The 23,841-nt window shown below is 30.0% G+C and overlaps 1 protein-coding gene across 1 annotated transcript in view; it reads right to left on the bottom strand.

The window, feature by feature from the left end:
- Positions 1 to 18,699, bottom strand: part of LOC111631993 (peroxisomal acyl-coenzyme A oxidase 3-like) — a 42,539-nt gene extending 23,840 nt beyond the window's left edge. The window contains exons 1-4 of the mRNA XM_023376340.1: positions 18,198 to 18,699; positions 10,955 to 11,188; positions 770 to 859; positions 461 to 693 (exon numbers count right to left, since the gene is read on the bottom strand). Coding sequence (XP_023232108.1) covers positions 461 to 693; positions 770 to 859; positions 10,955 to 11,188; positions 18,198 to 18,332 — 692 coding nt within the window. The 5' untranslated portion in view covers positions 18,333 to 18,699. The remainder of the gene's footprint in view (positions 1 to 460; positions 694 to 769; positions 860 to 10,954; positions 11,189 to 18,197) is intronic.
- Between the last annotated feature and the right edge of the window lie 5,142 nt (positions 18,700 to 23,841).

The following is a 23,841-nucleotide window of genomic DNA, read 5'->3' as shown; positions in this document are numbered from 1 at the left end:
CTCAACCTAATGTGGACCGAAGGGTGACTGACTTTGTGAAAATGCCAGGTTATCGGGAATGGGGTTAAAAAAGGATAAGTATGCGTGTTTCCTCAGAAAATATTGTACTGTACTTGTATGTATTGTTTGCTTGAGAATACAACAGAGAATAAACTGCCCAAATACCCTTAAACAAAGGAAAGTACATCCTTTATGAAGGCATAGAGCCTTTACTACATGAAAATGAAAACTAATGAATACACAGTGTACAGTAATTTACCTGATAAGACAGACCTCAGAAAAATACTTTATAAAGCTGTCTATAATGAAAATTAATTAACTAAGGATTTTTTTGCCCTGCCAGGGTGTGGCCGAGTTATCCGGAGTGCCGGGTTATCGAGAGCCGAGTTTTCGAGGTTCTACTGTACCAAGAAATTAATATTTTTTTCAAAATCATTATCTTTAGCTGTTAATTAATTACCCATTATCCAATCCATTAAGGCCGAGTTTGGGACCCATGTCACCCAGAATTAAATTTGGAAATGGTTTCAATGTTTTTGGATCACGAACAGGCACCAGAAATGAGTGAAGGCCATGGCAGCTGCCATCAGGGGTATATAACTGGGCGAACACAACAGCATGAGTTGCTAGTGAACCGAGATTCCCCGCCCATGTTTTAACAGATTCTTTATTTGGTGTATTTAACACAAATTCCTATAAAAGAAAAGAAATAATATGTGATCATTCTAACAGAAAACACATTTAAAATTCATAAACTTACTTTCATTACCTGTGTTTCTTTATCAAAAGTTGCTGTTGTTTGTATTCCTCTAGTATTTGTACCATGACCAATCTCTGTAATAGCTAAGCATCCTACTGCCTAATTAAATAATCAAATAAATTTCATAAAATAAGAAAAACAATTATTTAAATTTTTAATTAGACAATTTTTAATTTGAAGTCTATATGACATTACAAGTGTTCCACTCCAGTATTAATAAGTGAGAGTAAAAGTATAGCTCCAAATTTCTTTTAGAGTCTTTTAAACAATTATTCAGTAGCTTATTACCTTGATAACTAACATTTTTAATCTGAAAAAGATCCAGCTGAAGGATCAAAAACATTAGTCATTATTAAGGTAATAAGCTACTGGATAATTGTTTAGAAGGCTCTACAAAGAAGGTTTGGAGCTATACAGTCAACCCCCCTATAAGATCATTGATTATTCCGTTTTATATGAATTCCATGTTGTACGAGTCACTTAGATTTTACAAATACGTGTACCGGGCTGTGAATGGCTCACGTATTTGTAAAATTTAAGTGACTCGTACAACATGGAATTCATATAAAACGGAATAATCAATGATCTTATAGGGGGGTCGACTGTACATTACAAGTGTTATTATTGTTAAATATTTTATATTAAAAACTTTTAAGTTTTTATTATTAAACTATAAAATCACAAAAAAAATTTAAAAACCTCACTCAAATACAAATATCAGTTCAATATTAACCTTGTTATGATATTCATAACAAAATTTACTAGTATAAACACTTCATCCATTTAAAACAAAATTCTAAGCACGTTATGAAACAAAATGAAGAACAGAATGTCCATTTTAACAGAAAAAACATTCATATTAGTAAATCTTGCTAATATTTAACTGGTATTGGTGTTCAAGTTTTTTATTAAATATAACCACTCTTCTATGAGGAACTGTAGTATATTTATGTTGTATCTTCTAAAAGTCATATTAGCATACTTGTGAGGAGTCACTGGCTATCAGTCATGTTTTCTCTGTATACAAGAAAAAATATTTTGATTAGTTTTAGCTGGATGTTACAGTAGCTGGTGATATCTCACAAGTATGCTAGCATGACTTATAGAGGATATAAACATAAATATAACCAATTTCTAGAGTGGAGACAAAATAATTTATTATGAAAAAAGTCTCTAAAAATTAAAATATCTGTAAAGCCAACAAAAAATTTTTACATTAAACTGGCCAAATCAGAATTATCCAAAAAGGTTATTTTATCAGAAATAAAATTAAAAGAATAATTTCAGACGATACAATAGCTTTGATTATTTTTTTCAAAAACGAGAAATTTTTGTTACGCATCGACAAAAATTCAATCCATGCTGACATGCAACGGAGAGAAATTTCGAAATTAGATAGGTTAATTTCATCAAAAATGCATGGTGGACAACCTCATAATCGTGGTCGATGAAGTTTGAATGATCGCACCCAAAAGCAGCAATAACAAAAAAGATTGGAGAATGAGAACGAGACCCATCTTGAGCGTCAAAGTGATTCCGCTTAATAGTGAGTCTCCAAGGCATAGTCTTGGCCCAAATACAGTTTTGCCGTTTTACTTGTTTTTTTAATAATAGAAATAGATGATTTTGACCATAGCACATTTCAATTTAAATGCTATTCATTTAGAAATTACAGTACTGTATATCAATATCTTCCAAACTGATTTCTCTATAATGTGAACAGACACTCATCACACTTTGCAACGTGGAGCACTACAAAATAATATTTTGTTTATGGGGTTCAATCAACCCATTTTTAAGACAGTTAGGTCTTAAAATCAGTAAACTAAACCTACCTGCATAAAGCCCATCTTATTTTTTATCATCAGTGTTTTTACTGAGAGTTCAGCTAAGGCCGCTTGATCACATTGCTACGAGCAACATGATAAAGCGGCCTTAGTCTGCATATTTAACACAAAGCATTGGTCAGTTGTGCGCTGCACAGCATCATGGAGCACCGTCGCATCTGTTCACTGGGTAAATCAATCATTATATATAATATGATATTGATATATTCTATATCTGATTTCATATGTTATAAACCAACATAAATGATTCTTGATTTGTCAATGTCCATAAGCAGCATAAAAGCTGCTTTTGAGGAGACACAGGTCATCTTCCAGGGTCAGTAATTCACTTTGTGTCTAAAATTGGACTTATTTTTTTTTAAGATCTTCAAAACATTCTCTTGTAAGTCTAAAATGTTTAAAATTAATTGGGGTAAAAAAGGTACTGTCTCTTCAACAAAGGTTTCCATCTTTCTTATGGATCTTTTTTTTTTTTTCATTTTTTTCACGATTATATCCATAATAAGATTATCCTTGTCCGATTCAGAACCAAGTAATTCTAACTGTAATGTAACATTTAAAATAGCAGCTTCGACAATATTATTGATGCTGGAAACTGCCATATTTCTTGTTAGCATTTGCATTTATATTTGAACTGGACAAGTAAGCATAAACACACATGTTAACAATGTCACTTCCTGTGTTCAGAAGTAGTACTGCTAGCTCAGAAGTAAACACACCCATAAACATCAACTTTATAATTATTTAAAGTGTGAATACATTTTTTTGGGACACCCTATATATATAATACACAACTCAAAGCCTGATGAGTTAATATAATAATTGAACAATTGCCTAAATATTCAAGCTATAATATGGCTATAAGCAAATACAGTAGAGCGTCGATTATCCGAATCAATTGGTGACTGGGGTTGTTCGGAAGATCGATGTTTCGGATAACCAATTATGTACGAAAAAAATATATTAATCTATCCCATCTTGACATTTTTCTCCGTTGTGTGTCGCTTTGCGTTGAATTTTCGTCAATGTTAAGCCTAATGAAGACTATTGTATCGTTAAAAATTATTTTTTATTTTGTACAAACAAAATAAATATATTGAAAAATATAAAAACAATAAAAAATTATACTTCAGAAGTTAATTTAGTATCAAAAACGTAAAATATTTGAGTAGCCCGAGACACAGCCGAAGATTGCAGCACCACAGCACTGGCGAAAATTTAAATTTGCTGACTGGAATTCTTTCGGATGATTGACTTTCGGATAATCAACGTTCTACTGTAATTATTCTGTATATTCTAACCCTCATTATTCATTTTAAAAAATTCTTATGAGTTTAGGTCATTCAATTCTGCACCAATTATGGCAATAAACTGGCAGTTAGTAGAGCAGAGTTTTCCAACCTATGTTGCCAAAGTTCCTCAGATGTGTCACAGAAATATCAAATATTTTTGAATTTTGAATAAGCTCTTTGTTAAAATTTCATTTCTCTTTCATCTTTTTACTCCCAGCTGACCAAAGAAAGTATTCAATAAAATGCCAATTGGTGCAAAATTTGTCCGTCAGCATATCCCCTCACAAAAGTTGCACGTGTCTGTGCATATGCCAAGCATACCAAATCTTTGGAACATCTATAAATATTGCAGCTTAAAGATCAATACTAACTCTTTACACATTGATTCAGTCTCTTCATTTTTATAGTATATTTGTAAAATTATGAGTTTTTGTCTTGGTAAGTTTAACTTCCATATTATCAGTATTTTTTAAATTACCTATAATTTATTTTAAATTTTAAACACTTTTATTTTAAAAATTATGGTGTGTTGCAGGAATCTTATTAAATTCAAAGTGTGTCACTAATCAAAAAAATTGGAAAACACTGGCATAGAGTAATCAGAAAGAAATCATCTAGGAAAGAATTAGTTACATAATTAAGAAATCAAATAAATTTGAAATGGGTGTTACAAATCAATAAACATGTAAATTAACAAATTTAATCAAATTTCAAATAATGTTAATTGTAACATTTCATTTCTCAACATTCCTGAAGAAATTTGCAATGAAACAAAGTTTTTAAAGCTAAAAATCATTGTTTTTACGGAGCCAATAGATGATGACATTTATAGAAAATTAACAAACAGGTGATTTTAATACTTGTTTAAAATTATCACAATTCTTATTTACTACTTACCTAAGAAATTAATGGAGACATGCTTACACCATTATTATTCAAAAGTTTTAGAGAAGCATTTTATGAAAAAACTGTATGGAAATCTAGTATAAAATATCTAATATTGCACAGGCACTTTGTTTTACTCATTCCACTTAATGGGAACTAAGACTTCCTTTTATTTATGAGGCATTATCAATCATGGGTTTGGCCACGTCCATGACAGGTAGACAGGTGGCAAGAAATGGACCTCAATATATTTGTATTGACCCTTCAAAAAGTTTGGGTCACCAGGATTCAAACCTGGATCATTGAAAGCAATAGCCGAATCCTTTACCACCTGGACCATCTGACTGTCAAAGCACTTTGTATAATTAATGTTAAATATAATAATGTACATCAAATAATTATTACATATTTGGTCACTATGTTATTGGAAAAATGCTATTGTTTATCATCAATAAAACAAATATGAAAANTCTTGGAAAAATAGAAGTCGTTTTGTTCTAATTCAATGTTTGATAACTTAATAAGTTTGTTTTTAATAAATATTAAAAACAAACTTATTAAGTTCATTTTTAATATTTATAATATTTAATAATATTTTGAAACATATCAACAAACGTTTGTTGATCAACAAACAATTTTGAAAAAATAAAATAAATTTTTTTCTATAGTTCTGGATAAAAAGGTAAAAAAAATTTGTAGCCATGAAGTTTAATAATTAAATAACATTAGAATGATGGTCCTGATCTACAGTAGTATCAACTTGTTGTAACCACTTTTAGACTCACCTACACTGATAACAATCAGCTGATTACATTAAGCAGGATAAATAAATAAATATGACTGCAACTGGTAGAAATTCCGATTTTATTCACTCTGATATTAAGAGAAACAAAAATAATTAAGAAATATATAACTCAAAGATTTATTAATTAATATGTAATTCACCCAATACTGTTTGCCTACTACATTTAATGAAATAATAACAGTATATAATTGAAGAGAGAAATGCCAACAATTTAGACCAGTGGTTCTCAAAGCGGGTGTTGCGGCACCTTAGGGTGCCTCAAGTATGCCACAAGGGTGCCCCGAAATTTTTAAATAATTAAATTAAAATTACTTAAAATAATTGAATTAAAGTATTAAATTAAATAAATAATTAAAACAATTATAAAAAAATGAATATTGGTTTTTCTACTAATCTTGTTACGTCGCCACTTGTCTCAGTGACTCGGTAATTGGCGACACGTAAATACTAGAAACAAAACGAACTAGTTACTAGTTGTCTGTTCTTCTGTTCCTGCAACGAGTAGAAGTGCAATATAAATGCGTTGAATGCAGTAAGTAGTTGTTTTTATTATTGTTATATGTTCAGACAATAACGAAAAAGCATCATATACAAATATTTTTTCTTCTTTACAGCAAGAAAAAATAAATTATTAAATTGTAATTAAATTTTATAATAAAATATTGAAGTTAATTATGTCGTTAAATATCACGAATAATTTTTTCATTAAAAAAAGAAAACGTGAAGATTCTAATGATCAAGAAGTGGTTACTGGTAGCAAAGCTAAGGAATCAATTAGCACTAGTAAATCATCAAAAATTGAGAGCTCTATTAGTGAAGATTTGACTATTTTTAACGTTGAGCAACAAACAAGCACTATTGAAACAAAAGAAACAGAAACAGTAAGTTCTCATAAAAATGTTGCATTAAAAAAGAATGTAAAAACTCGCTTATATCAAGACAGTTACCTAAAAATGGGGATTTACCTGGTGTGGTGATAAATTAATTCCCAGACCAAAATGTATTGTGTGTGGTTTAATTTTATCAAATGAAGCTATGGTTCCCAGTAAATTATTGCAACACTTCTCCACAAAATATGATCACTTGTCTAAAAACTTCTTGAATATTTCAAAGATCTGATAAAATTACAAGAAAAACAAAGTAAAAGTTTTGTAAAAAAAAATATACAATTGCTGACCATGTTCAAGAAGCCAGTTATTTAGTCGCAGAAATACTCGCGAAAGAAATGAAACCTCATACTATTGGTGAAACTTTGATTCGCCCGGCCTATACAGAAATTGTGAGAACAATTTTTGGTGCTGAAGCAGAAGAAATAAAAATGATTCCTTCGTCAAATGACACTATGAGTAGACGTATTAGTGATATTGAAAAATCAGTTATAAATAAAATAATCGGATCAAAATTATTTAGTTTGCAGTTGGATGAGTCAACTGATATCCGTGGTAAAGCACAATTACTTGCCTTCACTCGATTTATTGAACATGATAAAATTTTGGAAAGAATTTTTATGCTGCAAGGAATTTGAAAAAACTACAGCAGGAAAAAATGTTTTTGATATCACGAACACATATTTTAATACAAATGGTCTATCTTGGAAATCTTGTGTGGGTGTATGCACAGATGGCACCCCTTCAATGATTGGAACTATAAAAGGATTTGTTTCATACGCTAAAAAGCAAAACGAAAACATTGTAACTGCTTCATTCATCGTGAATCATTGGTAGCAAAGACAATAGGCTCTGAACTCAAAAGAGTGTTAGAAAAATCATAAAAATGGTTAATTATATCAAAGCTAGATCATTAAAATCGCATATATTTGCAAAACTATGTGAAGAGATTCAATCTCATCATAATAACCTGCTTCTTCATACCGAAATGAGATGGCTTTCGAAAGGTCACATATTAAATCGTGTTTTTGAGCTTGAAGAAATATTAATATTTTTTCAACACGAAAACAAACCAGAATTTTGTGTATTATTACAAAATGATTCTTGGTGTTCCAAACTATCTTATTTAACAGATATATTTGATCACCTGAACAAGTTAAACTCAAGCATGCAAGGTAGAAATGAAAATATTTTAATATCTGTAGATAAAATTAAAGCTTTTAAATATAAAATAAAAATGTGGAAGATAAAAGTAAACGCAAATAATGTAGAAATGTTTATTCAAGTTGCCAAAGGAAAATGTAACAATACAAATTTGCAAAAACTTATTTACAGTCATTTAATGTCGTTAGAAGAAAAAATTAACCATTATTTACCTGACATATAAGTTGATTTGTACGACTGGATTCAAAATCCTTTTATAGAGACAACATCAGAAATAAGTTCAGTCTTGCAGAAGCAGAAGAATTAATTGATATACGTAACGATCGTACGTTAAGATTGAAGCATTCAGAAATGAGTCTGAATTCATTTTGGATAACAATTATGAAGGAATATCCCAATATAGGATTCAAAGCACTTAATATTTTATTGCAGTTTTCTACATCGTATCTCTGTGAAGTGGGATTCTCTACACTCAAATATTAAAACAAAGAAGAGAGAAATACTTGAAAATTAGATGAGGATATGTCTCTCAAAAACACGACCTAATATCAAGGAAATATACAAACACTATCAGGCGCATACTTCACATTAAGTTCACATTTTATCACTAGATACCTTTATAATAATAACTTTTGTTTTGAATGTTTTTGTGTTGTTTGGAAATAAACTTACTTACTTTAAAAAACTTTTCTTTTTTTCAAAGACTTCTCATCCTTCATATCTTTACTAACCGTAAAAAAGCGAAAAAAAAAAAAACAAAGAAAAAGAAAAAAAATAATAATAATAGGGGTGTTGTGAATTTTGTTTAATAATTTCAGTGTGCCACCAGACAAAAAAATTTGAGAAACACTGATTTAGACTATTGTATTGTGAACAAACAACAATAAAAGCAAATTTTAAAACAACTGATTCAGATTTGATAAGTAGAACTTATCAAGATTACAAGCTGAATAATAGCATGAAATGAGTTTTAAAAAATGCCTATTTACTGAAAGATTGCTATAATCAAAATTTGGTTATTGCTAAGTTTTATAGTTTTGTTTTAACTTATGTTTTTGAGAATGCTAATTTTGATAGCATTAAACAATTGATAAGAAAATACATGATTACAACAAATAAAGCCTATTTTACATTTAATAATAATAGATTCTTCTAAGTTTAATGTTTTTCTTATTTTAATTTTTAATTAATAATCTTGGAAAAATAGAAGTCGTTTTGTTCTAATTCAATGTTTGATAACTTAATAAGTTTGTTTTTAATAAATATTAAAAACAAACTTATTAAGTTCGTTTTTAATATTTATAATATTTAATAATATTTTGAAACATATCAACAAACGTTTGTTGATCAACAAACATTTGTTTGTTGATGTTTCAAAATATATCAACAAACAAACACACCCAGAAAACAATGTTTCAAAACATATCAACAAACAAACACACACCCAGAAAATAAATTCTAGTGTGAATTTTTTTTATATGCTCAAATAAACTAAAATATGATAAAACAGAAATGTTTATTACCATTTTACATTTTAGGATATTTTGAATTGTATATTACTTAAATATATGACGAATATAACATAACAAATATTTATTCAAAATCTGAATAAATCTTCGTTTAAAATTTGTACAAAATATCAAAAATGTATATTGGGTTCATCCTCCTCTTTTTCATAGATTTGTAATTGTGAGATCGAGGACCTGACTTTTCTTTAATTTGGGAAAAATTGGTTAAATTTTTCCCAAATTAAAGAAAAGTCTGAAGAAAAACGACTGCAATGGAAAAATTTAACCAATTTTTCCATTGCAGTCGTTAAGAAAACATCACACAAAAAAAAAAAAAAAAAGATTGAATGTCACTCTTCTCATCAACAAACGCTAAGAAATTATAACAATCTATTGTTAAAAGAGGGGAATGCCAACCTTCAAACCAGTAAACAGGATGAATCTAATATTTCACAAACCAAATATTACACTATCTGTGAATACCTGTGAAAACAATAACAGAAAAGAGAACAGTCACATTCTTTTCTTTTTTCATTCTCACAAGTATGAACTAACTTTTACTTTTTTCAAAAGTAAAATTGGAACCTCAAGAATTCAGATCCTACTGTAATACAAACAAACATAAATGGTTTCTTTCTTTGGATGAAATACAGTCGACCTATTATACACTTAGATTTTACAAATATATATTAGTCACTTAGATTTTACCAATATGTGAGCCGTTCACAGCCCGGCACACGCATTTGTAAAATCTAAGTTACCCATCCAACATGGAATTTATATAAAACAGAATACAGTAATCAACAGTGTTATAGGGGGCCGACTGTATAACAAATGTTTATATAAAATAGATGTACAGTATAGTTATATGATTGTTAATAGCAAAACACACAAAATAAACCTTTATTAAGTTCATGCCTTATTTATATGTGATTTCTTTTTTTTTTTGTATACATTGATTTTGATTAAAATATGATTTTGTATAAAATCAATAGTTAAAACCAGGAATATTATTTTTCAGCATAAACTTAGTCAAATACCTAAAAACTTATTACAGAACTTACCAGAAATGTCTATCTCTACACAGTTGTATAATAAGTTCCTTTTTTAAAAATTCTAAAAAAGTAAACAATTAACAGAAGTTTTATTTCTATTAAAGCCTGTTATGAAATTGATAAAAAGATCAGAATCACCAAAAAGCTCATATCTTAATGGAGTTTAAATGCTTTTAATTTTAGAAAATTTTGAAATACAATGGTGCTTTGAACCAAAATTTAATTTGTTCATGGAGACAAGTTTCCCCATTAAAAATAATTAATGGAAAGTGAATTAATCCATTTCCAGACCCTAAACAATATCCATTTCAATAAACTTAAACAGCAAATACACATTATTTAAGGTAAAAATAACACAATTAAATGCCTAAATAATAAATTAAAACACAAAAATAAAAAATGAAATATGTAAATACTGTATAATGAAATAAAAATTCCATTTACTGCACCTTAGTGAGAAGCCACAATGTCTCATTTCTTAAGATTAAAATAAAATAATGTCTCACATGAACATTTTAACTTCTATTTTGAATTTTAATCAGTTAATAAAAATCGTACCTCATTACTATTAGTATTAGTTTTATGCTAATAACAAGATATAGAATCTTTATACGTTTTAACATCTTCACTAGCATGAAATTTTAAAGGTGGTTGGACAATATAAAGTATTAATGTAAAAAACAATTTAATGGATTTAAATTTAAATACTAAGAAGATTTAATTAATGTACACATTTTATGTATCAGCTTACCTCGTATCCTAGCATTCGTTTTAAAGATAACGACCAATCATACATTCCTAAACATGAAGTCAGATGCAGTATCATTGCAGGATTTTGTATAAATTCTTCTTCCGTAAAAAATTTATATTCCATTAAACGCTTGTGTTGCTGGAAACACAAATGAATGCATTCTTGTCTTGTTAGTTCTGCAGTAGGTGCTTGATGAAAAAGTGGATCTTCTTCCAATAATTTCCATACTTTTTTCTAAATTATTAAAATAAGTTAGAAAAATGACAAATTCTAGTTAATAATGCAAATACATTTATATCTTCTATATTAAAAATATAAAACAAAATGCAAATGTAAATTATAATTTTAAAATAGTATAAAAAGTATTAAAAATTATAAATGTATTCACTACAGTTCTGTGATAATTAGATATTATCTTATTTATAGATCTATCATACAATATTACAGAGTACTACATTTTCATACAAATAACCATAACAATGTATAAAGATAATGGTGATCCCACAGAAAATGACCAGAATAAAAATAAAAACCTTTCACATAACCCAATCCACTGTGTACCTCATGCTAACAGCAATTTACTGTTGCTTCATGGTTGCAAATTACCTTCATAATGGCAATAAAAATTGGTGCATAGCTACACCATCATAAAACCTTCACCCCATTTGAAATGGTATTTTAATTAAAACACAGATGACTCATACGTTATACACATTATGTTATACTGGGCTAAATAAAGAATTACAGCTCAATATCCCATTATTCAATCATGGTAACAGCCATGCTATGGCTTACTGTCAAATGAAAAAAATAGAAGAAAGGAAGGACCTATGCATTGTTTTTATTGACACAGAGAAAGCCTTCAACAGTGTAAATTACAAATGAAACCCTATCAAAATATTAATATATTTGGATTCTATGATGAAAAAGCAGCAACTTTTAAGAAAAAGACACCTCTCTCATGAATTAAATCACATTTTCTTTAGAAAATGTATTATGTAAAGTGAAAGTAACAGTTTACAAATTAGTAATCAATTTGAAAAAAACTTTGATTTTTCTTTATTCAAATAACATCATATTTACATTTAGACATTTAGTCACATTACACAATTTTCTGTATATCTAAAATTACCAATTACACAATTAACTGTAAGCACATTTTTGACATTTACTTATGGTTTAGGATTATTTGCTTACAGTTTTACAAATATTTTGTATAGTTTACTGTATGATTATGTGATGAGGAAGTTATATGCTAATTTTAAATTGTAATTGTGTCTAGCACCTATAAAGCAAAGAGGAAAGTTATGCAGAGATTTTATTTTTGTTCTAGCAATTTTCATGCCCACCAGTGGCCAAGCAGATAAAATCATGAAACATTGGTAGTTCCATGGTTTTATCTGCTGAGCCACTGGTTCACACGTGATCAAAAGATGGGCCACATGAAGTTTTCTGAGTTTTCTTCACATGCAATACTTAAATAAAGACTAGTTTCCCATAAAAAGTCCTTCCAAGAGGCATTCCACTCTTGGCAGATCACCCATATATTGAGTTATCTTATCCACCACTCCATTCCAGTAATTTTTTGCAGGCTGTATGCCATCACAGGTTACAAACAAGAAAATATAGTAATTTAATTTTCGACAACAGATAAGGATCCAATAAAGTTGAGTTATCATGTTTGAATTAAAGATTTGATTATTTTTCAATATTTAAGCTTTAGCCACTCAAGAATTTTTGAGATGCAACTTTAAATATTGAATTTCACAAATCATATTTTAAATTGTAAATAAATAAAAACACTTTACAACACTCCAGCACTAATGTAACCAATTATGTTTTCAATTTAGCTTAATGGGTCTTTTTCAGTGCTCAAATAGAATAAAAAAAACAAATTAGAATATATTAAAAATTTAAAGTTTAAACATTTTTTTTAATAGAATATACTATATTTAACTGTGCAATGTCTAAAACAAAATCTATCAAAATACCAAAGATTAAATGTTAAAATGAAACCAAAATTATCTAAAGGTAAAAATGCTTCTATAAATGCAGAAAACCTAATAGTGTTCCAATTAAGACTATTTAACAGTAAACTCAAGTTTACCTTATAACCAAGTTTGTTTTAATCAAGAGACAAAGTTCAGTTGGCAAAAACAATTTTTATTATCTATGCATTTCAGGATAAAAACATTTCATCTCTATGCTACAAAAATATATAAAATATATTCGACATTAGCTATTTTAAAATAAAGTAATAAAAACGATAAAAATTAAACTACCAACTGGGACACTCCAGTTTTTACATATACACTTCTCACTAATACAATACACTTCTCAAACTGACTTTTGGAAAATTCCTTGTTTTAAAACAATTTTTAATTATCATCCTTTTTAATTTTATTCCTTTGTTTTTTATGTTCTTAAAAATTTTTTTAAAACAAGTTTTTTTGTTTTTTTGGAAAATGAAAGTAAGGAAAGAAAGGAAAAAAGGAAAAAAAAAACAGTTTGAGGAGTATATTGTAATATTAGTGAGAGGTGTATAGATAAAAACTGGAGCGTCCCAATTGGTACCAGTTTAATTTTTATTGTATTAATATTTATTACTTTGTTATTATAAAGTTGCTAATGTCTAATACATTTGGTATTTTTGTAGCCTGGAAAGGGGATCTTCTAATCCTGAAATGCCTAGATAATAAAAATTTTTTGCAAACTGAACTTGGTCTCCTGATTAAAACAGACTTGGTTATAAGGCAAACTTGAGTTTACTGTTTAATAATCTTAATTAGAACACCAATAGATTTTCTGTATTTATATGATATAATAAAGTCTGCCATAGGGATTTAATTTCTAAATCATTGTATATAAAAATACTTAAAGATATACAGTGGTGCCTCGTACTTCAAATTTATTCATTTTAAGAGACCCACTTAAAGTCCAAAGCAATTTTTACCATTAGAGATAATAAAAAGTGAATTAATTCATTCCCAGACCCTAAACAATATCTATTTCAATAAACTGAAACAGCAAATATACATAATTTATGAGGAAAATAACACAATTAAATGCCCTAAATCAGAGGTTCCCAACCTTTTTTCATTAGCGTACCCCCCGGTGGCATTTCGAACTTCCCTATAAGCAATGCATGCGCAAATCTCGCACTGCCGAGTCAAAATAAAATTCAAAATGGCGAAACTCTCTACAAATAGTAGAGAGTTTCGCCATTTTGAATTTTATTTTGACTCGGTTCTCGGTCCCAAGTACCTACAAGTCTGTTTTTTCATGCGCACATGATTTGGGCACCTAATACTCTGTGCCAAATTGCAAATTTTGACATGTACTCCTTCATACCTCTAAGCTGGTAACACAGCAGGCAGTACGATTTTATAAACAAGACATAGTCTTGTCAATAAAAAATTAATAAAAATACTGAATAAATAATGAAAAAAATTACCGCTTGTAGAGAAAATCTGGAGAAACTAGCTATGTCCTTTTCCTTGCAAACAATAAAAAATACTTTTTATAAACAAAAGAATACTTTTTTCAAACAACACATGGGGATATTGTTGAGAGATGATAATAATAATAGTAACACACCCCACCATCAAAAGTCCATAGCATAATCACTAATCACACATAATGGTATCCCCACTACCATTGACCGACTGTGCAATATTTATTGATCTGTTGCATTATACAATCGGCAGCATAAGTTTTTATTTCTATTTTTAAATTTTGAAATGTATAATAAAGTTTGTGATTGTTGCAAGGAACATTTTTTACCTAATAATTTTTTAATACTATTAATTTGGGATACATAATATATTATTTTTTCTGCCATAATAAGTAACTTTTTTCTGTACCACTAAATAACCTATCGCGTACCCCGGGTTGGGAATCACTGCCCTAAATAATAAATTAAAATACAAAAACAATAAATAGAATATGTAAATACTATATAATAAAACAAAAATTGCTTTTACTAGTTGCATGCTATCAACTTCAGCATCTTAAACAGGGCTGCCAGATTTGCCACACATGTGACACTTGTGCTTTGCAATGAATTCATCTGAATCATCAATATTACAGCCTTACAGCCTCTGTCTTACTTGTTGGACTTAGTTGCTTCCATATGCTTCAACAATTCTCAGATACCATTAATAATAAGTAAAGATGATATCAAATTGAACAGAAAGTTTTTCATTATTTTTACCAGTTGTCCTTACTTATAAATAAATCACATATCTAAGTTGTGAAATTTAAATTAACACTCAGAAAACATTAACAGTCCAGTACTAAATATTTAATAGAAAACAAATGTTTTCCACCGTACTTTCGGTCTTCTTCAAGTTTGAAATTTAACACATTGCTAATTTGAGATTGTGTTATTTGTTCAGATGCTTATTTTATAATTTTAATGCATTTTTAATTGTGTGCAGAATCCAAACTTTGAAGCATCATTCGACTCAGAACCAAATTTCTTTTCAAAATTTAGCACTCAAACTCTGAAATGTTCAAAAGGTATAGTTGTTTGAAGTAGCAGGTACCACTGTACACCTTATTTGCTAGTTAAAAATGTTACATTTTGTATAACAATTTGCACACCGTGAACAATGAATCTACATCCCAATAATTAACATATCTAAGGTCTCTGTTAGTCATGCTCAGGATTTCAAAATGTTTTTGGCTAGCCATGATCTAATCACTGATCTAATGAACTCGATGATATCTCAAATGACCACTACATCAGGTTCCTTAACATATGTTGTTTAGATCTTCCTTCTCAGTCCATTTATGTTCTCTAACTCTACTATCGAGGTTCCATGTGATCATGCTGATCTATTTCAAACTAGCATTGAATCAGAGGTCTTGTATAGATATTGAACACTAGACTGAAGTATGTCGGTGCATCCATGCAGAACTTTCATAGTAGAGTGCATATAATTTATATACAGTTGTTCTACAATTGTGGAATTATATAATTGTTGTTTATTATTATTATTCCGATAACATATGAAGTGTTGTTAAAAATAACTACTAACAGATGATACCCCACACAATTTTAACTTTGAGCTAATGTTTTTTAAACTTAAAAATCTCCATTAAAAAACTATAATATTTCTATAAAATTACTCCTTTTAAACTTTTGTTATTACCTTTATATACTATTATAAATGAAAATTATTGAACTTCCTAATGGTCCCCTTAACCTCCTGTTCTAGTTCAGGAAAATCCAGCAAGAGCCCTTGCAAGTTTTTTTTTCATATACTTAACAGGGCTTGTGAGAATTTTGTTTCCATGTAATTTCATATATCAGGAATTAAAAAAAAAAAGCAAACATTTATTTTGTAGAAATAAAACTCTCATAGCAGAAATAATCAGCTTTTTATATGTAATTAAAACCAATCCTCATTATTAAAGTTTAATAGTTAATACTTTTCAGCAATTCTGTATATAACAGAATTGTTAAAAAAATTAATACAAAAATAACTTTCCAATTTCTTAAAGTGAACTTCAGAAAATCAGTTTATTTGTTATATCATTAAAAAAATCTAAAAATTATATTCGAAAAAAAAAATTGCTAAGTTTAATTACAATTTAAAAAATGGATTTCACAGAAGTACAGTAGAGCATCGATTATCCAACCCCCGATTAACCGTCACATCGGTTAACCGACCGTTCTAGTCGGCAAATTTCAAATGTCTGCTAGTGATGTGGCGTTACAATATTTGGCTATGTCTTGGATACTTTAATATTATTTTTGTTAAATTTTTGCGTGTTTTACCTGGCATCAACGGCTCGATCATTGAAGGGAGGCCAGTATTTAAACGAGACTTAATTTTCTAATTATGAATGGTTGTTTGTTTTGTGAGCAATAAAATAATTTTTAAATAATTTTTAACGATACAATAGTGACGATTATTATTTTAAAAAAATTTGTTAGGCTAAACATTGATGAAAATTCAACATGAAGTTGGTTAATAGCAATATACTAATATACTAATTACATGGGATATCCTAATATACTATACTAATAATGTATTTTTTTCATTATTTTCGGTTATCTGATTTTTTCAGTTATCCGACCAACCTGAGTCCCCAATTGAGTCGGATAATCGATGCTCTACTGTATTTTCTTTATGTTATTAAGTCAATACCAAATATATGGTAGAAATATTATAAACTTCAATAAATAAGGAAGCAGTAACTATAAAATAATATAGAAATATAAGAGAGGTTTTGTATTTTACAAAAAAGTTTTCAGAGATTCAATAATATGATTGTTACTACAATTTAATGCTAATATATTATTCTAACTCAAACTGCTACTAGAAACTCTTACTGGTTCTTTTCTCATAATTTTATTCAAACTGAGAATATATATCACAGAGTGCATCACTTCTATAATCACATTTATCCAATCCTTGACCTTTTATTTCATTTCAACATTTAATTTATTAGTTTAAAATTTCTTTTATGAAAAATTTAAGATGCCTTTAAATAAAAGTTTATTTAGCAAATTATGATTTACGTTATTATAGAATTTGTTCGTTTATTCTCTCACTGAAGTATTTGTTAAAATTTGTTAATTTACTATTATTTATTAATGTGAATTCAAAATTCATATCAATAAATAATAGATTATAATATCATCATCATCATCATCAATGTAAAATTAGATAACATATAATAAGGATTTATAAAATATAAGTATACAGTTTATACTGGTAGTTGTACGAGAAATCTATAACACAAATTCTCATTAAAGTTGTTTTTAGTCCAATAACAAGTATAATAATAATGTCATTACGCATTAAGTTCCAAGAAATGTGCCGTACATTCTCGTAACGGCGTCATTATACAATAAAAGTCCATACCGTATCTTTTCGCATATACCGTATAAAGTTACGTCAATATATGAATAAAACAGATAGTTCTATTAATATATTTTATAACTGTATACCCAGCTTATACAAAACAAAAAGAAAGTAATACAATGTATTAATAATCATATTATATAGAAAAATTTTATACCATATCTTTTTCATGTAACAATAGCATAGTTTCTAAATTAAATCATAGTAAACATTCTTTTCATAATAATGTCATTACATGAAAACACTAGACAATTACTTTTAGGTTAATGAGTGTGTATGTGTAATATACTATATTGAATCTCATATAAGAAGAGAAAACAAAGACTGTTTATACTTTATAGAATTAGAATATAAAGAAAAATTACTTGAAATCGTATAACTTCTTCGCTTTCCAGCAATACTTTCATTTTTTTCCAATTAAAACTAGCTTTGCCACGATAATTATCGAGAGGCCCTGGACGAAAATCGGGCAGCAATTCGTTGAGTTGTCTATCATCCATCTTTACTCTTCTCTCTTTTTTCTATCATTCATTCATAACTGTATTTCGTATAATGCACTTTCATCCAGTCGAACAGGTTCTTCGCTTTTTATTTCCACAATAGAACTCATCGCACGACGTGCCTCACCGTTGCACAAATATCGAAACTATATATATTTCGGTATATATAACACGTGACTACAGTATATGACGACACTAGACTGAGAAATAAATACAAATGATCATTTGCTAAATGAGAGAGACGGGAGTGAAAAGATTGAAACTTTTTTTTAACTCGACGTCGAGTCCGCTACGCATCGTTAATCAAGCCCGATGATGCCAAGGACATTCCGGCATTTCCTTTGTATTGTCTAGCAATTTTCTACTCTTTTTTTCTACTTTTTTGGTTAATTCATATAAATTAAACGAATTTACACCGCTAATGCCGCTAAAATTATTAATTTATGTTTATTATTACGTAAACTTTTAGAAAATCTTATGCATAATTTATTTTTCCTTTTTAATCCCTGTTTACGTCATCGTTTATCAATTATTTATTCTTGTAAGTACTATTGTCAAACTTTTGCGATTATTTTACTATTTATTTTAGTTATTTCTATATTACAGTAATAAAATGATTAAATTTTTCTTTATTCTGGATATTCGCACGTGATAACTTATTAAAATGAGGGAAATTCTTAGGGAATTTTTCTCTGTTTAGGGATTTCAAAAAATTATACAAAATTTTTTTCGTGAATTAATATTTGATTTTCAAAAACAAAATCTATAAAATTTCAGTTTACGTAAACAATAATTCATTTTAATATATTTTAAATATTGTCAAATTTTAAAGTGGTAGCCTATCGCTCTGGGGACCGGGATCGAATCCAAATGGGTGTTTCGGGAGTGGTCCGTCCGGATACGTCGGGTCCCGTCCCTCACCACTCAGTCTCTCCATTGTGGGCATGGTTGAACTCATAATGGACTTGCTATAAAAAGGTCCTCTTAGTGCCCACAGGGCGGAAAGAGTTAAAAAAAAAAAAAAAGAACTTGTGTTTAGCAATAGAGAATTGCAGGCTGTTTGTTTTCTGCGTTCAGTTATTTTCACCTGTCCAGGAACTTTCAGACGGTAAATCGGCTTTAATATAGCTGAATAAGCAAATCAATCACACAATTCATTTATTTGACGGGCAAGCGATTAAAGTAGCAGTCTACCTTTATGGGGAACCCAGTATCGAACCGGATGGATTGAAAAAAACCAAAGAAATTTTTGGAATGTAGTTCGTCCAGATATGTTCGGGCACTTCCGACCCCCGCCATTTGGTCAACCCATTGTAAGACCAGCCAAACACATAATAGACTCGCTAGAAACGCCCACTAAACCACAGGTCCAAAAGAATTTTAAAAATGTCGTTTCGTTCACAAATTGTTTATGTCATTGGCGTTGTATTAAAACTCATTGCGTAGTATTTGTTTGTTTCTATATGGAGACCCGACACGTGGGCTATCTGCCGAGCGTGAGATACCTCCCGGGAGTACTTACTAAAGGAAACTAGCCCCTATTCAGAAGTTACAAACGTGAAGAAAACCCGGAAAAATTCACGTCATCAGCCAGTTGGCGAAGCGTGGACCCACGACCAACTACCAGTGCTCAGTGGTTTTATTCACTCGACCACTTAATTTTTTTTAACTTTTTCTGCCCTGTGGGTACTAAGAGGGCTTTTCTAGCAAGCCCATTATGGGTTCGGCCAAGCCCACGATGGGGCGGCCGGGTGGTGAGGGACGGGGACCAGCATATCTTGGTTCCAATCGACCACTGGTATTTTCCTTTGCGTATGTAGAGTAATGAATATTATTCTGCGAATGACTTTATAGAATAATATGAATTATTTATTTAAATTTGAATTTTATAATACAGACCATAACATATAAGAAACTGAATAACATATTATCAAGAATTTCCAATGTTAGTATTTCTTATTATCGATAATTTCGGTAATATACTATACAAACAAATCTTTGAACCGTGTTAAACAATACAGTGCACGGTTCAAGGATTCACTTCTTCCAACTTTTTAATTATAAAAACAGATTTTACGATTCAAAAACAACATGATCCATAAATATTGAGGTCATATATATTTTGAATAATTCATTATGCATTAAAAATTTAGAAATGTCAAACGGAGTAAAGTGTGAAGTGTGAAGTTTCTCATGAAAGTCCTTAAAATATTTTTAGAATTTCTTTTTAAATTTAAAAAGCCGTCGCTATGACAAAACAAGAATTTGTTTAATACCAAATTTTTGATAATTTGCCATATTTTACTTAAAGTTAATTTTTTTAAGACTCTCTCTGCCCTGTGGGCACTAAGAGAATGTTTTTCTGTGCTCATCGTGAATTCAATCAAGTAATGAGGGAGATGAATCGACGTATCCGGATTAAGACGCTTAGCCTATGGAGAACTGTTTTGTTCTGTCCTGGTGCCACTTCCAGTCATATGAGAAGTAACAAGAACTTGTTGAGGATATCGCTTCGTTTGTTCAATGATATTCACTAAATTAGTTTGCATCACGTAATGCCTCTAATACATTTATATCGCTGTTCGCATAAGTGGAGAGAATGAACACAACGTATTCTGAACTTGAATCCGGATTCTCAGAACGTCAGGCTGACGTTCTGAGGTTCATTAATTACGCCTTCAGAACCTCATCCAACCATCCCATAAAATTAAATAACACGATAACTTTCAATGCCACGTTAAGTTAACATTTCGAATAACAATTGATTTTTAAACAATAGGGATTGTTATAAAAATGATTGTTCTGTTACTAATTTAAAAATTTACATACTCATTACTGACGATATATTAATATTAATATAATAGAAATATTTTGAAATTTATGTAATAATATGTGGACTCTATTGCTATTAATATACACATGTACAAGTAAAATACGATGAACTGAATTACCGAAAATATTACTGTAAAAATATATTTAAATATTTAAAGAATACTGAACATATAAAACAAAATTTGTGAGATTTTACATAATTTTTATTGGAATTAGATTTCACTATGCTGACTGTACAGACCTGAATTTTATTCAGTAAAGCCGGATGCACACATGCGGCGCGGCAAGGAAAAGCGGTGACGCAAACGCATCTTCGCCGCGCGGCAGCACAACCACACAAGCGGCAATCCGCTTACATTTCGGCGCATGCGTTCAGTATTCAAGATGGCGAACGATATCCACGTGTTTACATACTGTCCCTATCCACGTGTTTACAAATTTTGTTTTGTACGGCTCGCTTTATTTAGCTAAAAGATTTTGTCGAAGATTTGAATTAGAGATACTTTTTTGGATCGAAAAAGAACTGGTGTACAAAATAGACTTATTCGTGGATCAAGATCTCTGGATAAAAAATACTATTTCGAGTAAGATTCGGTTGTTTTGTTCTTTGAATTAAATTATATATGATTATTTGTGTCGAATTTGTTTTAAATTTGTTATCCTTTTCTCTTTATTCTGATTTTAGTTATCTCGGTTAACCGCCTCGAACTTTCCGCCATTAAAACACCACGTGATTGTATTTTCTCACGTGACTACGGGACAAACTGTTATTGGCTGATAGAAACGCGTCTTGGCGGCGTTGCCGCAAAAGATAGAATTCAACCAACTTTTGCGGCACGAGAAAAGCGGCACAAAATCGACTTCTGCAGCGAGAAAAAGTGACGTCATTCTGCCGCTTTTCCTTGCCGCGCCGCATGTGTGCATCCGGCTTAACACGAGTCCAACTTGCTAGGGGATCGAGACAGTAAATACATTAGCCAACAGCTCTGGGAAATTCGGGTTTGAGTCCGGACCGACACTCAGAAATTTTCATAGATGAGTTGATAAATATATGAGGCTTCGTTTCTCATCGTTTAGCCTGTCCGTTGTGGGTTCAATCGAACTTAGTGGGCACGTAAAAAGGCTCTCTTAATGTCACAGTTGAATGGATTTAAAGTTAAGACGACTTGAAAAAAAATTGGTGGACACGGATGAAAAATAAAAAACAAAGCTTGAAAAGAATTATATAAGAAACATTATACAGATTCTAAATGTAATTATATAAATAAATTTATATGTCAGTGTATAGATAATAGAGATTGATACATTCAAACATAATAGTAAGAATATTCCTGGATAGATTTGAGCAATCATATACGAATCTATACTAATTTATAACTAGAGGTATAAAATTATAAAACATATGAATGATGCCGTAATAATAATAAAGGCATAGAACAATAAGAAGACTGAAATATCATATTAAGAATAATACTAACACACATATCGCAAAATATTTCAATGAATTTAAATACTGTATTTATAAACAGGATGATTCACTTGCGCGTTCAGTTGTTTTTTCTCGAAAACCGTTGGAGATAGGAAGATGGGACTAATTACAAGTAAGTAAACACACAATAATAAAAACGATCACTTCAGGAATGGCACTTCGTCATGCTTAACAATTCAATTTATTCAAATAATGCTTGTTTAATTAACTATCTGATACGATAAGATAAAGAACGAAAACTGATAAACTTAGTTTCCGGCATAGAAACTTTCGGGAACAAGAGAAATCGGATTTTTATGAGAAATTGGCTGATATCTTGAAAACCGTTAGGTTTAAAGGTCGATGAGTGAGAAGATAGCTTTGTTATGTTATATTTTGAGAGGGGAGAGAGCGAGAGAGATGGTGAGTCAAGGTCACTATTGGAAAATTGTGAATCTTCGCGTATTATAAATACAGTATATAAAAATATACAAGCACTCGTGTGAAAAAGTGTAATAAGAAAACCGTCAGTCGATTTGTCGGGCTGTAGTTTGCTCCTATCTGAGTACTAGTATGCATATGTTTAAAATGAATGGTCCAAGTTTAAAAGAATTAACTTTTGTTGCTGATCTAGAAACGGTACGGTATCTGATCTGAGTATAAAACACGAAATTGTTTTGCTTAATTCAAAACATTAGTGTATGTACTGACATCAGGGACTAGCGTGGCAAGCCGTGGGTGTCATGATATTCAAAATAATTTTGGTCAGTTCTTGATCCACAAATTCTCTATGGTATTCACTGCAATTTCAGCCGTAGAGAATCTTTGAGAGAACTGTAACTGTTTTTGGAACCTTATAACTCTATTCATGCACCTGTGTGCAAATCATGTAGTATTCTTATTGTACTTGCATGTGCCAATGAATGTCGTTGGTTTATGTTCAAACTCGGACAATACTACACCGCTCTTTCTTCGTGCACTGTTGGAGAGGCGTCTCCAATTTATCGGTCCGTTGTCTTATGCTCTCGCGTATCAACGTGTTGCCAGTTGCAGCTACTTGGAAGCAGCGTCGTAACTAGGCAAGTGCAACAGGTGCACCCAACAGGCCTACTTGGAAGGGAGCCCAAAATGCATATATTTGTTTTATTATTTTTCCAAACCTAATTAATTAAAGGGCCTAAATGCAAGTTCTTGCGTAGGGCACAGGAA

Source organism: Centruroides sculpturatus, unplaced genomic scaffold, assembly GCF_000671375.1.
Source record: "Centruroides sculpturatus isolate CEXI.00-Female unplaced genomic scaffold, Cexi_2.0 scaffold636, whole genome shotgun sequence".
Classification (NCBI taxonomy): Eukaryota; Metazoa; Arthropoda; class Arachnida; order Scorpiones; family Buthidae; genus Centruroides; species Centruroides sculpturatus.
Note: the sequence above shows the minus strand (reverse complement) of the source record. Positions and strands in the feature narration are given on the sequence as shown.